The 19,883-nt window shown below is 38.3% G+C and overlaps 4 protein-coding genes across 4 annotated transcripts; 3 read left to right on the forward strand and 1 right to left on the reverse strand.

Moving 5' to 3' along the window:
- Nucleotides 1–7,945: 7,945 nt before the first annotated feature.
- Nucleotides 7,946–9,896, forward strand: LOC126762420 (vanin-like protein 3). Its single transcript, XM_050479141.1, has 4 exons — nucleotides 7,946–8,081; nucleotides 8,174–8,828; nucleotides 8,886–9,597; nucleotides 9,656–9,896. Exons 1-4 carry the CDS (start codon nucleotides 8,010–8,012, stop codon nucleotides 9,867–9,869), a joined length of 1,653 nt encoding a protein of 550 aa, XP_050335098.1. The 5' UTR covers nucleotides 7,946–8,009; the 3' UTR covers nucleotides 9,870–9,896.
- A 1,121-nt stretch (nucleotides 9,897–11,017) lies between these two features.
- LOC126761584 (elongation of very long chain fatty acids protein 4-like) lies at nucleotides 11,018–13,100 on the forward strand. Its single transcript, XM_050477893.1, has 5 exons — nucleotides 11,018–11,184; nucleotides 11,261–11,423; nucleotides 11,496–11,667; nucleotides 11,795–11,922; nucleotides 12,933–13,100. Exons 1-5 carry the CDS (start codon nucleotides 11,018–11,020, stop codon nucleotides 13,098–13,100), a joined length of 798 nt encoding a protein of 265 aa, XP_050333850.1.
- Nucleotides 13,101–17,228: 4,128 nt separating this feature from the next.
- Nucleotides 17,229–18,600, reverse strand: LOC126762918 (telomere length and silencing protein 1 homolog). The gene is made up of 4 exons (XM_050479955.1): nucleotides 18,331–18,600; nucleotides 18,158–18,272; nucleotides 17,601–18,099; nucleotides 17,229–17,504 (listed from the first exon to the last, which is right to left on the reverse strand). The coding sequence occupies exons 1-4, from the start codon at nucleotides 18,486–18,488 to the stop codon at nucleotides 17,335–17,337; spliced, it is 942 nt and encodes a 313-aa protein (XP_050335912.1). The 5' UTR covers nucleotides 18,489–18,600; the 3' UTR covers nucleotides 17,229–17,334.
- Nucleotides 18,601–18,640: 40 nt separating this feature from the next.
- LOC126762921 (39S ribosomal protein L12, mitochondrial) lies at nucleotides 18,641–19,560 on the forward strand. Its single transcript, XM_050479964.1, has 2 exons — nucleotides 18,641–18,753; nucleotides 18,815–19,560. The coding sequence occupies exon 2, from the start codon at nucleotides 18,825–18,827 to the stop codon at nucleotides 19,374–19,376; it is 552 nt and encodes a 183-aa protein (XP_050335921.1). The 5' UTR covers nucleotides 18,641–18,753; nucleotides 18,815–18,824; the 3' UTR covers nucleotides 19,377–19,560.
- The last annotated feature ends 323 nt before the right edge of the window (nucleotides 19,561–19,883 follow it).

A 19,883-nucleotide genomic window follows, 5' to 3' on the forward strand; every position in this document is an offset into this window, starting at 1 on the left:
ATATTTTCGTAATAATAGTATTTAATTGGTGTGTGAAAAATGGTTTGAATCGGGACAATACTTTCCTTCGCCCCCAAATACCTAATATAAAGATTTTCAAACTTCCAGGTGAATTTATACCGCATGTATCGGCCATTATGTGAGTTATCTTAATAAAATTGAGAGAGTGGGTTTTTCTAATAACGGTGCAGTTTTGTGCTAAGAATGAATGAAATCAGGTGAAAACCCGTTCTATATCCCATATAGCTAACAAGCCTTATGCAAGTTGCAAAAGTATGAAATGTTCGGTTATACCCGAACCCTTCCTTAATTGTTCTATTTCTTTTCACTAGACCTATTAAAGTGTGTGTGAAGATTATACGTAGGGAAATTTTTAAATTCCGTTCACTCGATAGCTGAATCGAATATCTCAATCAAAGTCACGAAGACTGCCAATGAACTAACTTTTGTTGTTTAACCAGTTTTTGGCCTCCTTCTAGGGGTAAGTTAGGTATTATCATTGACATCATATAATGGTCTGTTCAGAAGGAAAGCAGTACCGATGGCTATAGGGAAAGGAATGCTACTTTGAATGGACAGGCAAGGAGGCATTTAAAGCACCATCCTCTCAAAGAGAGTATAAGAAGGAATTAGAGCTTCTCTCGTTGATATATTATCAGCGTATGAAAGGAAAGTCAACATACGAAGGTCTATAAATTCGAGGAACTCGTTTAAATCAATTTTGGATAGTAATCTAAGGTAATAGATATTAATTCGATTATATCTTAAACCTTTTTCGCCTAGAGGTTTTTTCATTCTTTTGTTGCAGACGCTGGCATATATTTTCAGTAAAAAGCAAAACAAATAAGATAAGTTGTTTAGCGATATTCTTCGTTACATAATACGTACACACGCCCACACTAATCCGGTAAATCAACGGGGCAACAAGCCAACCCATTACATATTTAATCCGTTACACGACTTTCCAACTCACCAACTCCAGCTAAATTAAACGACCGCCAACTTTTGCCCTTTTGCACTACCAGATTGAAGCTAAACTTGAAGCAACATCCTCAGATACGCACGTAAATACATATCTACACACGTATGTAGATTGGTGAGTTTGTAAGTAAATGCTGTGTGGAATTACTAATGCATTGAATTAATTTGTATGCGGACAAAAACTTACTTACCGAGAACTTTTCAACTGAATATTAAATCAAATAATTACAAAGTAAAATCTACCACTAAACGATTTAAATGCGACAGACCAAACAACAGCCAAGGATTCGAGTTGCAGAAAAAATAAAATGAAACGAAAAATACTATGAAATGCGAAATCACAACTTAAGAGCGCGTGAAAGCCCGCGAAAGCTACAGTTTTCGGAGTAAAGAGAGCAAAAGAAAAGAGAGAGAGCGCTTACGCTTTTGGGAGAATATCTCGTGTCCGACCAATTCGCACGACTACAAACAAACGAAATGTGCTAATAGGAAAAGTTGTAGCTGCGCCTGCAAACAATAAAAGAATCAACAGTCAGACGAAGTTGGCGTACGCAAAGGCTGGCGGAAGCCGCATACAAAGGCGGTAACAACAAATTACAAACACGAAAACAGCAACAAACAAATAAAGGAATGGAAGACGCATACGCACGGCAATAAAGGGCAAAAGCCGAAAAATCCCTACATTTAGACAGGCTAATACCGGCTGACAACGATTGTGATTGTTGCACGCTGTCGCTGTCATTGCTGCCACCAAACCGTTTCACACTGCTTGAATGGACGCCAATCGGCTTTGGCTTTTTGCTTGCTCGCCAAGTGTTTCGTGGCTGTGTGTCGCTTGGCCAGCACCTCGAATTCGATATCCCGGCAATGGTTTTGGCAGCAGGATGGCGGTTACGAGGAATCATGCAGCTGCCAGACGCATTTGGTGGACGCACACACGCGCCGCCATTGTTTGGGCACACACTCTTACTCACCAAGTTCACCAGCTTGTATGTTGACAATCGAGCTGTTTGTAAACCTGCACGATGTTTGTTCCTTTGAGTGGCAATAGCGAGCAATAAATAAATAAATTAACTGCAGCTACGTGATATGTCCGCCATCAGCTAACTGGCAGCCTTAACTCTGCATACAAAACACAGAACTGCGTACATATGTAATTATAAATAGAAATGGTGGCAAAAGGAAAAGGTACTCTTTTTCCGAACTTTTAGCTGATGACATGTGCCTACACCCACACACGCAAAACGCGCGGCTGATCGACGTTCAAATGTTTGCCTACAAATAGGCTAAAATTTAAATGGTGAATTGTGACGCGTACCACACCTGCATAGGGAAGGGTGGATGAGTGCTTTTGTCTGCAGTAATTGTATCTTTTGGATTATATTTGGAGATTATTCTAATACACATTTTTATTTCTAACATGAGTTACTTATTTATAGTATTTTTTGTTTCAAAAAAAATCAAATTTAAACTGCGGGTGGTTCGGTGTCAAATCTTGTTTGTAAACTGAAGAAACAAAATAATCTCTTTCGATTTGGCAGTATAAAACTGTGACAGGAAGTTAAATCCTCTGGATACATAATTAATTGTCTTTAAACTCAAGTCGCCGAGATCTGTTGGCATTATACCAACGTGACTTCAGCGGACGACCATATTCGGAGCGCTTGGAAACAAGTAAGATGACGTTCACCTCGAACACCAGTAGGAGCCCTCAAGTCGCTGTAGAAGAGACGAAGTGAGCTTTTTCAACGATGGATCGAAGTTGAAGAGGAAGGTTGGCGAGCCCCGAGCACTCAATCAGCTCTTGTTTCTGACTGGCAGGCCACTATAGTGTATATGTATAGAAGCAGATATGCTTCTCTGAAGTGTGGCTTATTTTAGGAAGTTGTGCATGACCTCACTAGCAGTAGGATGAAGCTCCCTCTATATTAAACTTGCCTGGGTGCCTGGCCACAGCGAAATCGTCGGAAATTGTAGAGCCGATGAGCTTGCGAGAAAAGGCATCCATACTCAAACTCCATCAGAATGGAAACAAGCACTTTACTTTACTTTACCTAGCCTAAACTTTTAGGTAGAGATATTTTGGTAGAAAAGTATTAAATTACGAATGAATATGAAAATGTCATCTTTAAAAAACTCTGTGACATTGTTCCTTGAGCATACTGTCAACTGTATCTTAGTCTCCATTTATACCATCACCATCCATGTAGCGGAGTAAATGAAGAAATTTTGAAGGTTGTCTCACATAAATTAAAAATTAAATCCCATTTCCATTACAATTTTCCCCCTTAAATTGCCGTGTTTACACAAAACTGGCCGACTTAATAGCTCTATGCATTTTCAATTAAATTTTCTACTTTTCAGCCTTGATTATGGTACACTTTTTGGCACAAAAACAAATGGCAGCATGTACATATGTTGTTGTTGGTTGCACGCACTAATATTTAGGCACTAAAAATTCAATTCAATTAACGCAATTAAGCCTAAAGTAAATTTGTGGGCTTTTTGGTATTTCGGAGTTTTGTTATTTTTTTAATTAATTGAATTTTAATTGACTTTGTACATACTGAGGCTTTATGTTGGTCATTTATTGCGTTTACTTTCGGCAAACTCGCGTCTACTTGGAGAAAAATTACGTTGTATATGCATATAAATCTAAGTAAGTGCCTGTGTAGTTTACGAGGCTGTGGGGGGGGAGGGGGGTTTCTTTGAAAAAGTAAAGTAAGTAAGGCTACCGGTGACTATATCAAATATGCTGTATTTCGAAACGCAGAATCATGGGCTATACCTATGCCGCCGCTAGTATCAAAAAGACAAAACACAAGAAAAAACGTTAACCGAAGCTAATATACCCTTCACAGGTGCATTTCTTTTAGTAACTATGTGTTTAAATAAATCCAAAGACGTAACCGGCCAGTGGTTTTCATTGAAAAGAAAACATTTTACTAGTTCTTTTTAGCCAGGTTTCTTGCTAGAAACATTAAGGTTATTTAATAAAGAAATTGGATCTATTAGACGTATGGCATTGTTATCCGACCTGCAAAATTTCTTCAACTATTGTAGTGTTGCCTTAGGGAATAAATCACGACTAATTTGCAGAATATATCTCGTTAACTCAAAAGGTCTCCAATGCAAGCATTTGACTCCGATCGTTCAGTTTGTATACAGTGGTTCGATATCGGCAGTTCCGACAAATGAGCAGCTTCTTGAAGAGAAAATGGCGTTTTCAAAATTTCAAAACGATATCTTAAAAACTGAGGGACTACTTGGTATATATACAGACAGACAAACAGTCGGACATGAATGACGGACTCAGCTCAACATACTGATCACTTAAAGATATACTTTATAGGGTCTCCGACGCTTCCTTCTGGGTGTTACAAACTTGTGCGCAGATCACATATGCTCTAGCGGAAGTCGCCTAATTTCTTAAGGTGTAAAAACCCTGGTTTGTTCCCTGGTACTTCAGAGAGGTTTACCTAATCAAAGAAATTTATTTGGATATTTAATTTATAGCCCAGGAGTGGTAAGAGAGAACTGTAATGAAGACCAGTGAATGGCATCGAGCAATACTAGAATACTTTTGTAGAGTTCAGCTGTTCATTGCAAGTCGAACTTCGCTTCTCTGTTATCATAGACTTTGATCACCATCACTCATTCCTCTTTAAATCGGCGCTCATTCTCTAGATCGCATTTCAGGCTCCCTAGCTACATGCCATAACTATTGTGTAAATTTTTAACAACTTCAACTACTATAACAACAACCACCACGTCTATCTTTGCTGCTGTTTCGTACATTTTTAAACAATTTTCTTTCATTTTTGCACTTTCTTTTTCTTATTACGAATTTCGCGTCTGACAGCTTTGCCAAATTGGCAAATATTTTTCTAATTTTCCAAAGGCACATCGCTTCCTACTATCAGCCGGTACTTGCGTGCACAGATACACATCTGCAAATAGCACTCGGTATATAAAAGAGTTTATGGAAACATTGGTACTCGCTGCCTTGACGAGTACATCTTTTCGCCTGCATTTTTATTTTTATTGCGAATGGCAGACGCAGCTGTGCTTGCTGCAAAAGTAAATACTGCCTCAAAATGTAGCAATTTTGTATGGTGTTTCATGATTGCCTTTGGCAAACGTTGAAACTACACTCGCACACAGCTGACAGCTAGCAATGAAGATTTGGCGAAAGAGTGGCAAAAACAGAATTCAAGGAAAACTTAAAGTCGAAAGGTAAAAAAGAAAAAAGTTGCTGAGAAGGTGTTTTATAGGAAATGGCCTTGGCATTATAACGGTAATTAATGCCTATAAGGAAGCTTTCTCAGAGCTTTCATCAGTTAAAGGGTGTATAATTGCAAATTTCGGGTGATAAATGAGTTGCGTGTTACTCATAAAGCGATTATTATTTCTTTAAACCTTTTTAATGGCAACCCTATCGCACATAATAGCGCTAAAATCCCCAGTGATCCCGCTTTCTTCGGCGCGCTTTCCAACACTTTGTTTGCCCTTTTAACTACTCTATACACGCTTGCCAAATTATCCTGCAGGAATTGAGATGCTGCGCTTAACTCCGCCGTAGCTGTTGCTATTTATACTCTTTTCGCCGATTTTCCTTCCTCTCTTGCCAGCTTATGTGCCGTTATTTATTCATAGATGTGTATGTATGTGCGTTATTTTTTGCATGGTTTACGGATAGTTTCGAATTTCTTTTCAAGCGTAAAAACATTTTAACCACTTCATTGATTTACGAGCCGCAAACAAAGTTACAAAAAATTGCGAAGCTGCTGCGTGCATAAAAATTATGTAAACTGCTGGAGATACATATGTATGTACCGAAGAGTAGGTGTTTATGTTTGCTAGATTTAACAAAACAAGAAAAGAACGTTGACTTCGGTTGCATCGAAACTATAAAATCTTTCACAAATAAAAGAAATACATTTCTTGAATATGATTTTGATCGGTAAATTTTCATGACAGCTTTATGCTATAGTTCGGAGATTGTGCCGTTGGCTTGGACAATAATCGTTCCCTTCTAGATGTTACAAACGTGGTGGCAAACTGAATAGACCCTGGTCAAAGTACAAAAAATGTGGTTGTTACTTCCGACTGGGACGAAGTAGTCGAAGTTATTCGAAGAGGTACCGCGAGGGTATTACCTTGCTTTGCTTTAGTTTACAAAAACTTTCTCCACAAAGAAATTTTTATACTGGAATCCTTTAAAATGATATAAATTGTTTAACATATATGGTATATACCACAAATCGGAATTGCTATGAAGAACACATTATATAGGTTTTGTCGAGATAATGTAAGACTTGTATCGTACAAGCCGCTTATTCATCTCTGCTGTGAAGGAAAGAGTTCTCGTAACGTTATGGATCAACTCGACACTATTGTTTTAAGGTTTTTGGTATGAAATGTGTCACCCTGTCGGCTCATACACAAAAACACCTTCCAATCTCTTTGAGGTGTAAGTAGTCAAATTAAATTTTTCTAAGACTAAATCCCCTCAAAACTAATACGCCTTTGTAAACTGATGTTGAGCAATATCAGGATCGGAAAGGATCTCCCTTTCATGCGACTTCTTCAATATACTCTTGGAGAAAATAATTCCAGCTGCAGAAGTAAATAGAGAAGGTACTCTTTTCTACAAGAGTGTATAGCTGCAGGCGTACGCCGTTGATATTAATATCATTGGCCTTAGCAACCGTGCCGTTGGTTCTGCTTTTTCCAGAATGGATAGGAGGCGTCTGGTGGTGAACGAGCGCAAGACGAAATATCTCCTGTTATCAAACAAACAGTCGTCGCACTCGGAACTGTGCTCCCACGTCACTGTTGATAGTCATAATTTCGAAGTTGTAGATAATTTCGTCTTGGGACCAGTATGAACAGCAACAACAAAGTCAGCCATAAAATTCAAAGCAGAAAAACTCTTACCAACAGGTGCTACTTCGGACTGAGTAAGCAATTGAGAAGTAAAGCCCTCTCTCGACGAACAAAAGCCAAACTCTATACGTCGCCCGTCCTGCTATATGGTGCAGAGGCTTGGACGATGACATCAACTGATGAGTCGACGTTGAGAGTTTTCGAAATAAAAGTTCTGCGAAAGATTTATGGTTCTTTGCGCATTGGCCACGGCGAATATTACATTCAACGGAATGATAAGCTGTATGAGAAATACGACATTGACATACTTCAGCAAATTAAAAGACAGCGGCTACGCTGGCTAGGTCTTGTCATCCGAATGGACAAAAACACTCCAGCTCTGAAAGTATTCGACGCAGTACCTGCCGGAGAAAGCGGAGGAAGAGGAAGACCTCGTCTCCGTTGGAAAGACCAGGTGGAGAAGGACCTGGCTTCGCTGGGAAACTCCAATTGCCGCCAAGCAGCGAAAAGGAAGAACAACCTGCGCGCTATTGTAAACTCGGCTAAACCGCGTATGCAGTGTCAACCTGCGCGCTATTTTTTCATCGTATTTGCCAGCTTTCACTTTGAATAATAATCCTAATTAATTTGAGTTGCATACCTTACACTATGTACTCGTATTTCTTTTTCGAAACGATAGAAAAGTTGAAAAACAAGTTGTACAGGTTTGTACTTTTTGTAGTTATGAAAACTACTGGGTAGTTCTAAAAGCTTTACCAGCCCCGTCGAGCTTCTTAAGAAGACGTCTCACATATTGCAGCATAATATTTAGATAAGTTTAAGTTAATTATTCGCCGTTAGAAACTGATTTCTGAAAAACAAAAGTATTTATTATCAAGAAAGTAGTTATGCAAACATAAAGATTAGAACCTAATCATTATAACATCAATTACTATCGCACTATAAAAATGAAGAGATCTCAGGTAACAAAAGTAAAAGAGCGTGAAAGAGAGCGAAATAGAGGGAAAGAGAAAATAAGTAAATAAAAGTAATTAAATCTAGACACTTCGCAGAGCAAGTAAATGCTACGGAAGTGGTGTGATGGGATTAGTAGTTTGACAGCCGGCATCGTGACAATTGGTTGGAATATTCCACAAAACATGGGGCCATTGTTCGTAAATATTTTCCTTAACTGTTTGCTAGGCATTGCGCTTCAAGCAGTTGGTAGTCAGGTAAGAACGACTTTCATCCAATTTTCTGACTGTCTGCTGTAGCAAGTCGTAAAGATAAGATAAATATTAGGCTTAAAAAACACCTCTTATAGGCCTCAGACATCAACGATTCCCACTTTATTGCTGGCGTAGTGGAATTTCGACCAGACTTTATTGGCCTAACGACCGAGCAATTGATTGCCAAACACACAGAGGCATACATAGAGATACTCTCATCACCTGAGGCGCTAGAGACTGATATTGTAGTCTTTCCGGAGAGCACACTTAACAATGAATTTAATACGACCTATGTACCAGCACCTGAGGAAGTTGTCATACCATGTTTGCTGGCTAATCAAAGCAGTCGCTATGAGCCCTATTTGATCGCGCTTTCCTGTGCAGCCCGAGACAATCGCAAATATGTGATCATTAATTTGACGGAGAAGGAAGATTGCGCAGCCAACGCAGCCGTCGATCCACGGCCTTGTGCCACAAATGGCTTAAATATATACAATTCGAATGTGGTATTCGATCGAGAGGGACGCGTCATATCGCGTTATCGCAAGGTGAATATCTATGTAGAGCGTAAAAATACCACTTATCAGCCAGAATTCGCAATATTCGATACGGATTTCGGCGTGCGTTTTGCACACTTCATATGCTTCGATTTGCTCTTTTATACACCGGCCGAGGAATTGGTGGCTAAATATGGCATTAGGAATATCATACTCACCAGTATGTTCGCCTCCGAAACGCCATTTCTAACAGGTGAGCACTGATTAATTGCCACAACTTGAATTTAGATATAAACTAATTACATTTCAGCCGTTCAGCTGCAGCAGTCGTGGGCTTGGGGCAACAATGTCACCTTACTCGCCGCCGGCGGCAGTTATCCCCAGTCAGGCGCCACGGGTTCAGGTATCTATGCCGGTAGTAATGGTAGCTTAGTATCAGCTATGATCGGCAACACCGGCGTTCGCCAAATCTATGTGGCGAAAGTGCCGAAATTTGCTGGAAAAAGCCTGTATACCTCTACACCAGAAACACACACTACAGCTGCAGCGCAACCCCAAACCGGAGTTAGATTACTGCGCGATCCACAGTTGGATAACTTCAATTCACAGCTACTGCAGTTAAATGCTTCTTCCGCGATTTCAGTCGAGCTCTGTGCCGAAACGCTCTGCTGTAGTCTGATTGCCGAAACAACAACTACAGAAAATTCTTACGGTAATGGCACTACCTCTGATGCTTACCAATACCGCTTTGGCGTCTTCACTGGGACGCGTTCGTATGAGAAGGAGCAGTACAGCGATGTAGCCATTTGTGCTATATATGCTTGTACCGATGGCACAGTCTCGAGCTGTGGTCTCTTATTCCCTGCAAATACGACCATAATGCCGAAGTTTGCTTTCAAACGTTTACAAATTGAGGGGAGCTTTCAAAAGACCGAACGTTTGTTGATTATGCCAAATACACTTGATTTGAGCTTTTATTCCCTGCAACCAGCTCAGGTGGCTTGGAACCTCGCCAATGAAAGGTATATTTTTCCATTTTTGTTAAGTGTTGTCTTTTTATATACCCATTTAATTTTTCAGCAAATCATATGAGGCTGCAATAGAGTTAAAAGCCTCTGCTGACAATCTTCTGGCTTTTGGCATTTACGCCAATTACTATGACAGTTCATCGGGGGCACACAAATATGGCAGCTCTGTGTTAATATTGTCAACAAGTGTTCTACTTTGGATTGGCGCCTATGTCACAGATCTTTATATATACGATATTTTAATTCTGTTTAAATGGATTAAATAAATACATACGAAGAAGTTAGTAATACAATTGAGTAATCTATATTGCTACTTAAATTCATCTTACCGGTCTTTTCCGGTAAGCTACGTGCAAAACCCGATTCAACTGACCCCTCCAAGTTTCGATTAGGGATTCCAGATGAATTTCTTATTGTCTTGTACAAAAAACTTTGGAAACTTATGTTGCTAACAGTTACACTTAGAATACAGTTACCATCAATCGAAAGAAGGAAACTGAAAAAATAAAGAAGTCTTCCAGAATTTATTCAAAAAACTTTCATTTTAAACATATTTTGAGTTATAGTTGCCTCATGCTAGAAACATTATCGTTAGAAAAATATTACGAACTGCGTAAAACACTGCAGAAGATGGAGGATATTTCAAGATTTAGACTCCCTATCAGATAAAACTAAACTTGGGAACCTAATAATGCTTATGTAAGACCTCCTACCGATTAAACAGATTAAGGCTTAAATTCGTGTGTTCTATTTTATGAAGGGTTGTAAGGACAAGAAGCAACTTTGGCTTCGTCAAAATTACTTTTGAGGCTAGTATAACATTTATTAAAAATAAAACCTAACGGTGCTTCGAAATAGACCACTAACCGATAATTGTGCTCGTTAGCGTTAATTACAGTGAACATAAAATTTTTAATTTGTTTTATTAGTTAGATTTGACATGACTTATTGCAAGGTAGAGGCGCTCGCTCCATAGTTTTGTAATATTTTTAATAATTTACGCATCGTTGCATTCAATACTGACCAACCGCATTTTGGGTATCGATTATTGTATCTTTCATTTAATTCGGCTGCTATGCATGTTAATATGTATGCCATTTTGGTCAAGGTCAAGGGCGTTGTTGTAACTTAAATGCTCTGCTTCTTTCGAAACGAAAAGCAGACTAAAATTTAAAATTTCATCCGAAGGTTACGAAGGCCGATACGCAAGACTGAATACAAATGTCTCGACTTTAAAAAGAAATGGTTAACATTAGAGAAATGTGAGCACTATAAAAGCACGCTACAAATATTGGCAGATATTTAATACAAGATAGTTTCTACATGCGAGCATTTCATGTGGCAGTGACGGAATAAGAAAAAAAATCAAAACAAAAATATTTAAATAAATAAAAATTAAAATCAACTGAGAAGCATGTTATTGCTCCGACTCTTCAATTTGAACGACATAAGTTTTCCCTACTCCCACCTGGCGGACAAGCGCACACAAAAGTGGCTTTTGGTGGAATCATTCGCTGACGTCTTGGCGCTGCTGACCTTGTACCTGCTCCTGGTGCGCTATCTGCCGCAATGGATGCAAAGGTGGCACAAACACAAACTAGCAAAAGAACGCAGCACAAATACAACAACACTTTAATCACTTTAATCATTTTCGCAGACGCAAACCCCTTCAGCTCAGGCCACTGCTTCTGCTCTACAACTTTCTCTTGGCTCTGCTGAATGCGCACATTTTCAAGGAGCTGCTCATCAATGGCGCGCGCTTGAAATACAACTTCTGGTGTCAACCGTGTCGCGAGCTATACTCCAAAGAGGAGCTGAGGGTGTGTTAAATGTGTTTGCATGAAATTACTGTTATTGTACTGTTTTCCATCCCCGTCGTTTGTCTTGCACAGATTGCTGCTGCCGTTTGGTGGTTCTATGTATCCAAGCTGCTGGAGTTCGCCGACACTATTTTCTTCATTTTACGCAAAAAGCAGACACAACTGACATTCCTTCATGTTTATCATCACAGCACCATGTTTCCACTTTGGTGGATCGCTATCAAGTGGGTACCCACCGGTTCGAGTAAGTGCAAGTGTCCCCTCTCTCTCTCAATTGTTAGTGGTAATGTGTTATCATTAATATGAAAGTAATTTAATCTCGAGCAACAACAAATTTGAATGTGTCCATATTTGTCTTTAATTTCCCATAGCAATAGTGCCGTCGATGATTAATTCTTTCATACATGTCATTATGTACAGTTATTATGGTCTAAGCGCACTTGGTCCCAACGTGCAAAAGTTTTTATGGTGGAAAAAATATCTAACGACTCTGCAATTGGTAAGTTTAGCAACTATATTGGTACTATACGAGTATGTATACTCGTATTAAATGTCGACTAAGGACTTCGGATATCTTCGGCAGTGGCGAAGTTCGTCTATAAGCATCAGAATTTGTTTGTAGGGCGCCATATCTTAATGTTCGCATAGTCGACCGCCTAATTAGAGTGATCTTAAACTTAAATTATTCCTTTGGCCCGACCCCGTCGGATCATCACGTTTCTTGAGCCTCCCGTTAGATGACGTCGACAACAACCTAGATAATCCTTGTCATCCCAACGGGGATTATATAACCGTTAGAACAACAACAACAGTGATCTTAAACTCAGCGTATGATTTCATACTTTTGATAAAAAACGTGATCGGTTCATTTTAGAATAACTATTTGCTTTTACTTCTCATTAGCTCTCGTTCTATAAACTCTATAACATCTTTTGGCTTATACCTATTTAAATTAAAGGGTACCTTGAATTGGATTTGGAATTTTAAATATGACCTCCATGAAATCTTTGCCATGGTTTTGGAGAACTCCTCCGTAACGTTGAGCGTTAGGATATTGGAGTTTTTCTCTGCATGTAAAAGGAAATAGCTAAGTAGGAACTATGCTCCAAATCAAAGCACAAAATAGAAAATAGAACCACCAATCACTAGAAACTTTAGAACGATATTTTTTTTTTGGAATCCATAAACTCGAAAATGGTGTTAACTTTAGTGCCTGCGCATTAGGTTCAAAGCGTTTACTTTTGGACTTCTGAGTTCCATTAAATTTGTACCTACATGCCACATATTCCATCTCTACACGGTCAAGCAATTTTTATGAGAAGCCTTTTCAAGTTTTAAATAATTTAGAAGCTATCCTGATGCCTGTAGAGTGACGAGTGCTTATAAGAAGACACTGCTTGATATTTGTTGAAACTGTAAGCGATTTCAGGTGCTGTTTAGTAGTAGTTTGCATCTATAGTTACACTTACACTCTATAGAAAAAAAATTTCAAAAAATTTCATTTTCCAGGTGCAATTTGTTTTCGGTGCCGCATGGTCCACACAAGCCATCGCCAGAGGCTGCAACTTTCCCGCATGGATTAATTACATAACCATCCTCTATATGGCCAGCTTACTTTCTCTGTTTGGACAATTTTATGTGAAAACATATCAAACAAAAAGAAATAAACATAATTAAATATCTAACGCATCACTTGTTCTCAATTTCCTTCAACACAACCCGCACCGATCACACTTCTGTACACACGAACACCCTTACAGGCTTAACATAAGAACTTCGACACCCAAAAGTGTGAACGTGTTTTATTGCCATTGAGACGCCCAACGAGAGCGCAGCACAATGTCTAGCGTCGAAAGTGTTTCCCAGCAACGTTAAGGAGCCAAGGAAGCCAGAATTGAAGGCGTTGAAAAATAATGGTGATGACGTTGGCGCAAATGAAGTTACAACAATGATTGCAGCTTAACAAAAATCTAATTAGCTGCGCTTTGACCTTCGTTGGCGCACGAAGCACTACAACGACAATCATATAGCACATTTATACTTATGTAGACGCGTTAGACTACGAGGCTTGTGGCTCCCTGCTCGCCCCAATTTTAGCAAGCTAAGTAAGAAGAATTATAAGAAAATCAAATCAGCACAAATCAGCAGAAATTCGTTCTCCACGCGCAGAGTTTGGCCAGCAACAAGAGATTGCAGTGCGAAGCAGAGAAATGGGTAGTCGACTGTCTAGCCGCATGCATCTACAGACGCTCCTTTAATTTTCTCGAAAACACAATTTATTTTAATATTTTCACGCTTGTAATGTTCATCTGCTTAGCAAAAATATTGGATCTTGGTACATATGTACCTTGTGTCTATTGGAAGTGAAAGAATTTTCAAAACCGTTAGTCTTCATAGGGTACATTAAATCAGACACTATATTAAAAAAAAAAAATTCAAAACCGTTAGTCTTCGTAGGGTACATTAAATGAGACACTATATTGCAACCTTAGAATTAAGGCATCGATGAGCTTTTACAGTCCAGAATAACTTTTGCTGCCATAGGATGAAGTTCGAATTGAACATTGGTAAAAGAAGAATAACAGAAGTGCACAGCTTCTAGCGTTCGCCGATGATTTTGATATCATTGGCCTCAACATCCGCGCCGCTAGTTCTGCTTTCCCAAGACTGGATAAGGAAGCTAAGCGTATGGGTTTGGTTGTAAACGAGGACAAGACGAAATATATCCTGTCATTAAACAAAAAGTCATCGCATTCGCGACGTGGATCGCACGTCACTGTTGACAGTCAAAACTTTGCCGTTGTAAATAATTTCCTCTATCTTGAAACCAGCATTAACAGCAACAACAATGTCAGCCTCGAAATCTAACGCAGAATAACTCTTGCCAACAGGTGCTACTTCGGACTGAGTAGGCAATTCAGAAGTTAAGTCCTCTCTCGACGAACAAAAACCAAACTCTATAAGTTAATCATTATTCTCGTCCTGCTATATGATGCAAAGACATGCACGTTGACAACATCTGATAAGTCGACGTTACGAGTTTTCGAGAGAAAGGTTCTGCGGAAGATTTATGGTCCTTTGCGCAATGGCTACGGCGAATATCGCATTCGATGGAACGATGAGCTGTATGAGATATATACATAGTTAAGCGAATTAAAAGACAGCGGCTACGCTTGCTAGGTCATGCTATCCGAATGGGCGAAAACACTCCAGCTCTGAAAGTATTCGACGCAGTACCCACCGGCGGAAGCAGGGTAAGGACCACTCAGTTGGAAAGACCAGCTGAAGAAGGACCCAGCTTCGGTTGGAATCTCCAATTGGCGACACTTTGCGAAATGAAGAAGCTGGCCGCTGAAAGTATACACTTATCTTCACTTGACTTATGTAAATAACGGAGAAGTTAGGGCCTTCTCCTTCAAGTCCTTAATTGAGGTTTCTGTAAAGCTAACTAATTTTTACAGCGTTTTTTTTTTAAATCAAAGACGGCTAAGCAATAAACTTGTGTTCTCTTGTAAAGGTCGCCTTCTATCTATTACTCGTAATAGTAAGCACGATTTCCCCTTCTAAATTTAATCTCCAATAGAAAACATATGCTTCAATTGCAAATTGTTATCTTTCTACTTAGAGAGGAGTACCGCACTGATCAGTTTGGGAAGAAGACTTGTTCAAGCGATACTTAATATGTTACACAAAGCATTTCGTACGAATTTTGCCGGTTACCTCTTTTTCCATATTCTAATCTACGAAATCAAACCGGAGATGAATTTATATCCGCGCAAGAGCTTTCGACTCAGCTGTTGATCTTAAATCTGGGTGATAAAAGTTTTATAATACTGTAGCAATCACAACACTGAAACAATTGTATCGACGGACGCAGTTTGAGGATGATTTGTTCGATTTTCGAAAAGAAGCGCCTTGCTCGAAAGATCTGAAAACTGTTCCCATTACAGTCAGGTCTAAGTAGCCGAACCCCTATTTTTATCCGGCCAAGGACTGACAACTCGGCACCATACCTCGAAATTACTCTAGGAATGTTTTCTGCCGCTGGAACAACAACAACAAAGAGCTGAAATAAAATCCCACAACTGTCGGTTCTACGATACTAGAATTGTAATAAAAGATCTGGTAATTAATTGGGGAGACTGAGTATATTCAGACAAAAAACCAATTTCCTTTCACCTTTATTTTATCAGCTCACTAACTGTTAGTCCAGTCCAGTCCAGCAAACCAAAATTGCTGGCCCATTACTTAATAATATTATTGTAGTGGCTGATACGTGCAAATATTTAGGCCTTCTGCGCCCTCTAAAAAATAACTGAGAAAAGCATCACAACCTAAATTTCATGGTGTAGGATATTTAAGCCCCAGGATCCTTTTCTAACCATAAATTAAAAACGTAATTTATTGGCAGCAAATTAGATGCAAAAACAGACGAAAAGCACACCAATACTAAATGGTGTGGAAGTATGGGGGTGTGTGTGTACATGTAGCCAAGCAATTCGAATTTGAAATTCCAGCAAACCTTCGTTAATTAGTTGCCAAACTGTTACGAAATGTTGATGAGACGAGCAGCGCAATGATGTCCGTTTATTTGTATGCCAAAGCAAGGACTCCGGGTGCGCCTCCTGCCATTTGCACCGAACATTAGGTTGATTTTTATTTTAGTACTTTCGTTGTTGTTATTTTATTTGTATTTACATTAGTTGCTGTTTAATGGCTTTGGCGAGCGTCGCATTTGAGTCACGTACTTAATTCGATTTGTGGCACGAATTGGTAATGCTTGAATAACTTATTAAGCCGCATCGTTTGAACACTATGAACTGGGTAAATGCACTGCTGGTGGCGGAGGTGTGGAACGCAGACGGAACTGCGACCACGAGTGTGGTTGTGTATGTGACAGCGACGTTGCGATACATACCATATTTAAATATAAAGCAAATTATATTGCTCAGACGTTGGAGTGTTTTGATGGCCCGATGATTTGTCGTTAACATTAAATTATACGTGTGACCATTTATATGTACGTGTATAGTGTTGGAGTAAATAGAGTAAATATAAATGTGGAATGGATTAAAAAACCTAAATATTTGAACAGGATTAAGGAAGTAAAAAGCTTGCAACTTCGAACTTAAATTTTAGCTGGTGTTCAAAGTTCATTATACTTCAGTACAGAATAATTATATACTGTTAGTTTAACACAGTCGACGCAAAATAGTTTGAACATTGTGATTGAAATTAATTTCAAGAATGTTTTGGGTAGAGTATGTTCGGAGTTAGAGTATAGATATAATAAGCTGTTGAATAGGATATTGAATGTAATAGAGAATTTAAACAGTCTAAATCCTTCTTAGAACAGGTATTTAAAAAAAATATCTACATCTAAAATCTACGTAGATCCATTATTGAACCCGCATTCAACAGATAATAGAAGTAAGGTAGGTGGTAAGGAGCAGGAAATGTTGATATTGTCTACAAAATATCTATAAGACTTAATATAAATAACCATATAGTAAGTATACATATGTATTTATAATATAACAAAAATAAGACAGTCGTCGCCCTTTTGTACCCTTACATCGAATATTGATTTGTTAGAGAATCGCTTTAACACTAGATTGCCTAAGCAAGTCATTTTGACTGCTTTCGAATTTCAATTAAAAAAATAGTGATTTAAATAACGACATATGTATGTAGCTTCTAATAATTTTGTGACTTCTCTACAACATATAAATGGATTAATTAATCATTGTTTTTGCCCCCTCCTTCACTTCCAATATACAGAGCTTCCATTAAATATTAAATGAGTATGTTTGTATATGTTCCTTGAAAGGCGTTGCCACATTTATTAGTTGAGGAGCATTTATTGTTTAATATTTTTACTAAAATTAATGCTAATATAAAGTGATCTTATCTAATAACGGCGAAATTGTTTCTTAAATTTATCATAATGGTAATCATCTGTGGCACGCTTGACGCCATTTACTACGCCGCCTTGAGGATGTGATTGCTGTTGTTGTTGTTGTGTATTTTGGGCAATATAATCACGTTTGCGACGTTTCTGTTCGCTATCTTCTATGTTAACTGCAAAATATATATTAATTTAATTATAAATTAAATAAATAAAATGAGCATGGTGTGTAATTATATTATATGTATATATATAATATATAGACTTACATCTATTATGTTGCATAAAGTTTACAGCCATATTCGTCGGCACGAACTGTGATGGACCATCTTTTTTATTCTTTTGATCCTGAAGTAGTTTTTGTTTGGCTTCCTCAGTCGCTTCAATATTTTTAATTTTCGCTTCAATGCCTAAATCGACTTCGGGTATACCGTTTAACATTTGATTGGACAACATTTCCTCGGAGCGATTGGAGGAGGAATGACGCAGGTGATCGGGTAATGCGAGCAAGGCTGCTTCTTCCGGCGTTAAATACTTATTTGGATCACCTTCTTCATTTTCAGCATTTGTTTTGGCTAAACCTTTTCTTTTTTGCAATTCCTGTTCAATATATTTCATCATTTCTTCGTCTTCATCACGTTTATTTGTTTCTGCTGAAAATTGTGTTCCAATGCCTACGTCATAGGCATCTTCTGGTTCTTTCAGTTTTCCAGACTTTAGCGCCTGCATATTCACTAGCCCGCCAGTTTTTACATTAAATGGATCTTTCTGAAATGTTAATAAAAAACTGTTATTACACAACTTTTTTACAAAACCAAAAACTTACTATGGTGATTTCTTCTTCTGGTGCCAATTTCTTGCCTAACGCCAGCCCTATGACACTCACCCCATGGGGACGTTGGCGCAACTTTTGACGCTCCTTAATTTCTTCCAGAACAGCGCTAGAAATTGAAGAATTAAATAGTTTGGGGTTTAAATATATAAAATCGACATACATACATATCTTCTTCAGGTTTATCTTCCTCATCAGAATTCGAGGGCTTCCTTTGTCGCAGATTCTTCCGTGGTTTCTTTTTAAAAAGTAATTTCCCACTCTCTGCTTCAACATTCGATTTTTCCTCGATTTTTTCCAACTTTACCTCTACCTCTTCAGACATGTCGTATATATTAATATAATTTTATTACTAAAAATCTATATTTTAACGAAATATATGCTTTACAAATTTTGTTCACTTAATCCGACAGTAATTTATGTTGACAAATTTACCTTTTGTTTTGTTAACTCATTCGTCTAAATATACCATTCACAATTGAAAGAACATCTATTGTGAACAATTGGTACGAAAACACGGCTGGAATATATTTGACAGCTGAAAAAACCGACGATCATATAACAGGCACGTTGTGATAACATACATTTTTGTGAGTTCTAAATGTGTTTTAATTAATAACATACTTTATTAAAGTTGTTTACGTATTTCAGAATTGGCAATATGAACTTCACACGTGTCGCTTTGCGTCAATTCACCCGTCACGGCAGCCGTGCACGCATGTACTCGGCTGAAGCAGCACCTGCTGCCGCTGGTGCCCCTGAAAAATTGGTACCCCCGCCTCCAGAGGGTGCTGCCAAGCCACCGAACCCAAAATTGGACAGCCTTGTCAACAGTATTGCGGCACTCAACTTACTTGAAGTTTCTGAGCTTAGTGCGTTGCTTAAAAAGAAATTAAATTTGCCTGAAACATCATTCGTGCCACAATTTGCTGCCGGCCCAGCACGTCCAGCTTCTGCTGAAGAAGAAGAGGAAGCAGCCGCTCCGAAGAAGGTACAGACCGCATTCAAAGTGAAGTTACTGAAATTCGACGAGAAACAAAAGGTTGCGCTAATCAAGGAGGTAAAGAATCTCTTGGAGGGCATGAATTTGGTGCAGGCTAAGAAATTCGTTGAAAGTGCGCCAACTATTGTTAAAGAAGATTTACCCAAAGATGAAGCAGAAAAACTCAAAGAAGCTTTAAGCAAAGCTGGCGCTGTCGTTGAAATTGAATAGATTTGTTGCATTACCTGAGTTTTAAATGTGCAGTTAGAGGAGCTGTATTATATGCAGCACCCGTTATTCTTAAATACAAACATAGTTTTACACACGTTTATTTGTGCCTACAAAAAAAAGCTCATTGTTTTATTTTCAACTTTAGTTACCAAAAATGTAATAAATATTAATCTATTATCTCTAATACACACTTTCTGTAATACATTTATATTCATTATATATTGATATTAAGTAAAAATTAAGAATTAATAATGCCGCCACCATTAATATGGCTTTGTTCGAAATTAAAAATCAAACCTGCGAAAAGTGGTTTCTTCCAAATTTCAAGAACAATCAAACCAACCAGGTGACTTGTGACTAACTGTCCATATTTCGTTCATTTAAATTTATTTTTGAGAAACGTAAGAAATTCCACCATAAATGGATATTTACTTTCACGATATTTAAGAATAAATGTTATAATCAACTTGTCATACCTCTTTGATAAAGCAAGTGAATTTAAAACCG

This window comes from Bactrocera neohumeralis, chromosome 6 (genome assembly GCF_024586455.1).
Source record: "Bactrocera neohumeralis isolate Rockhampton chromosome 6, APGP_CSIRO_Bneo_wtdbg2-racon-allhic-juicebox.fasta_v2, whole genome shotgun sequence".
Lineage (NCBI taxonomy): Eukaryota > Metazoa > Arthropoda > Insecta > Diptera > Tephritidae > Bactrocera > Bactrocera neohumeralis.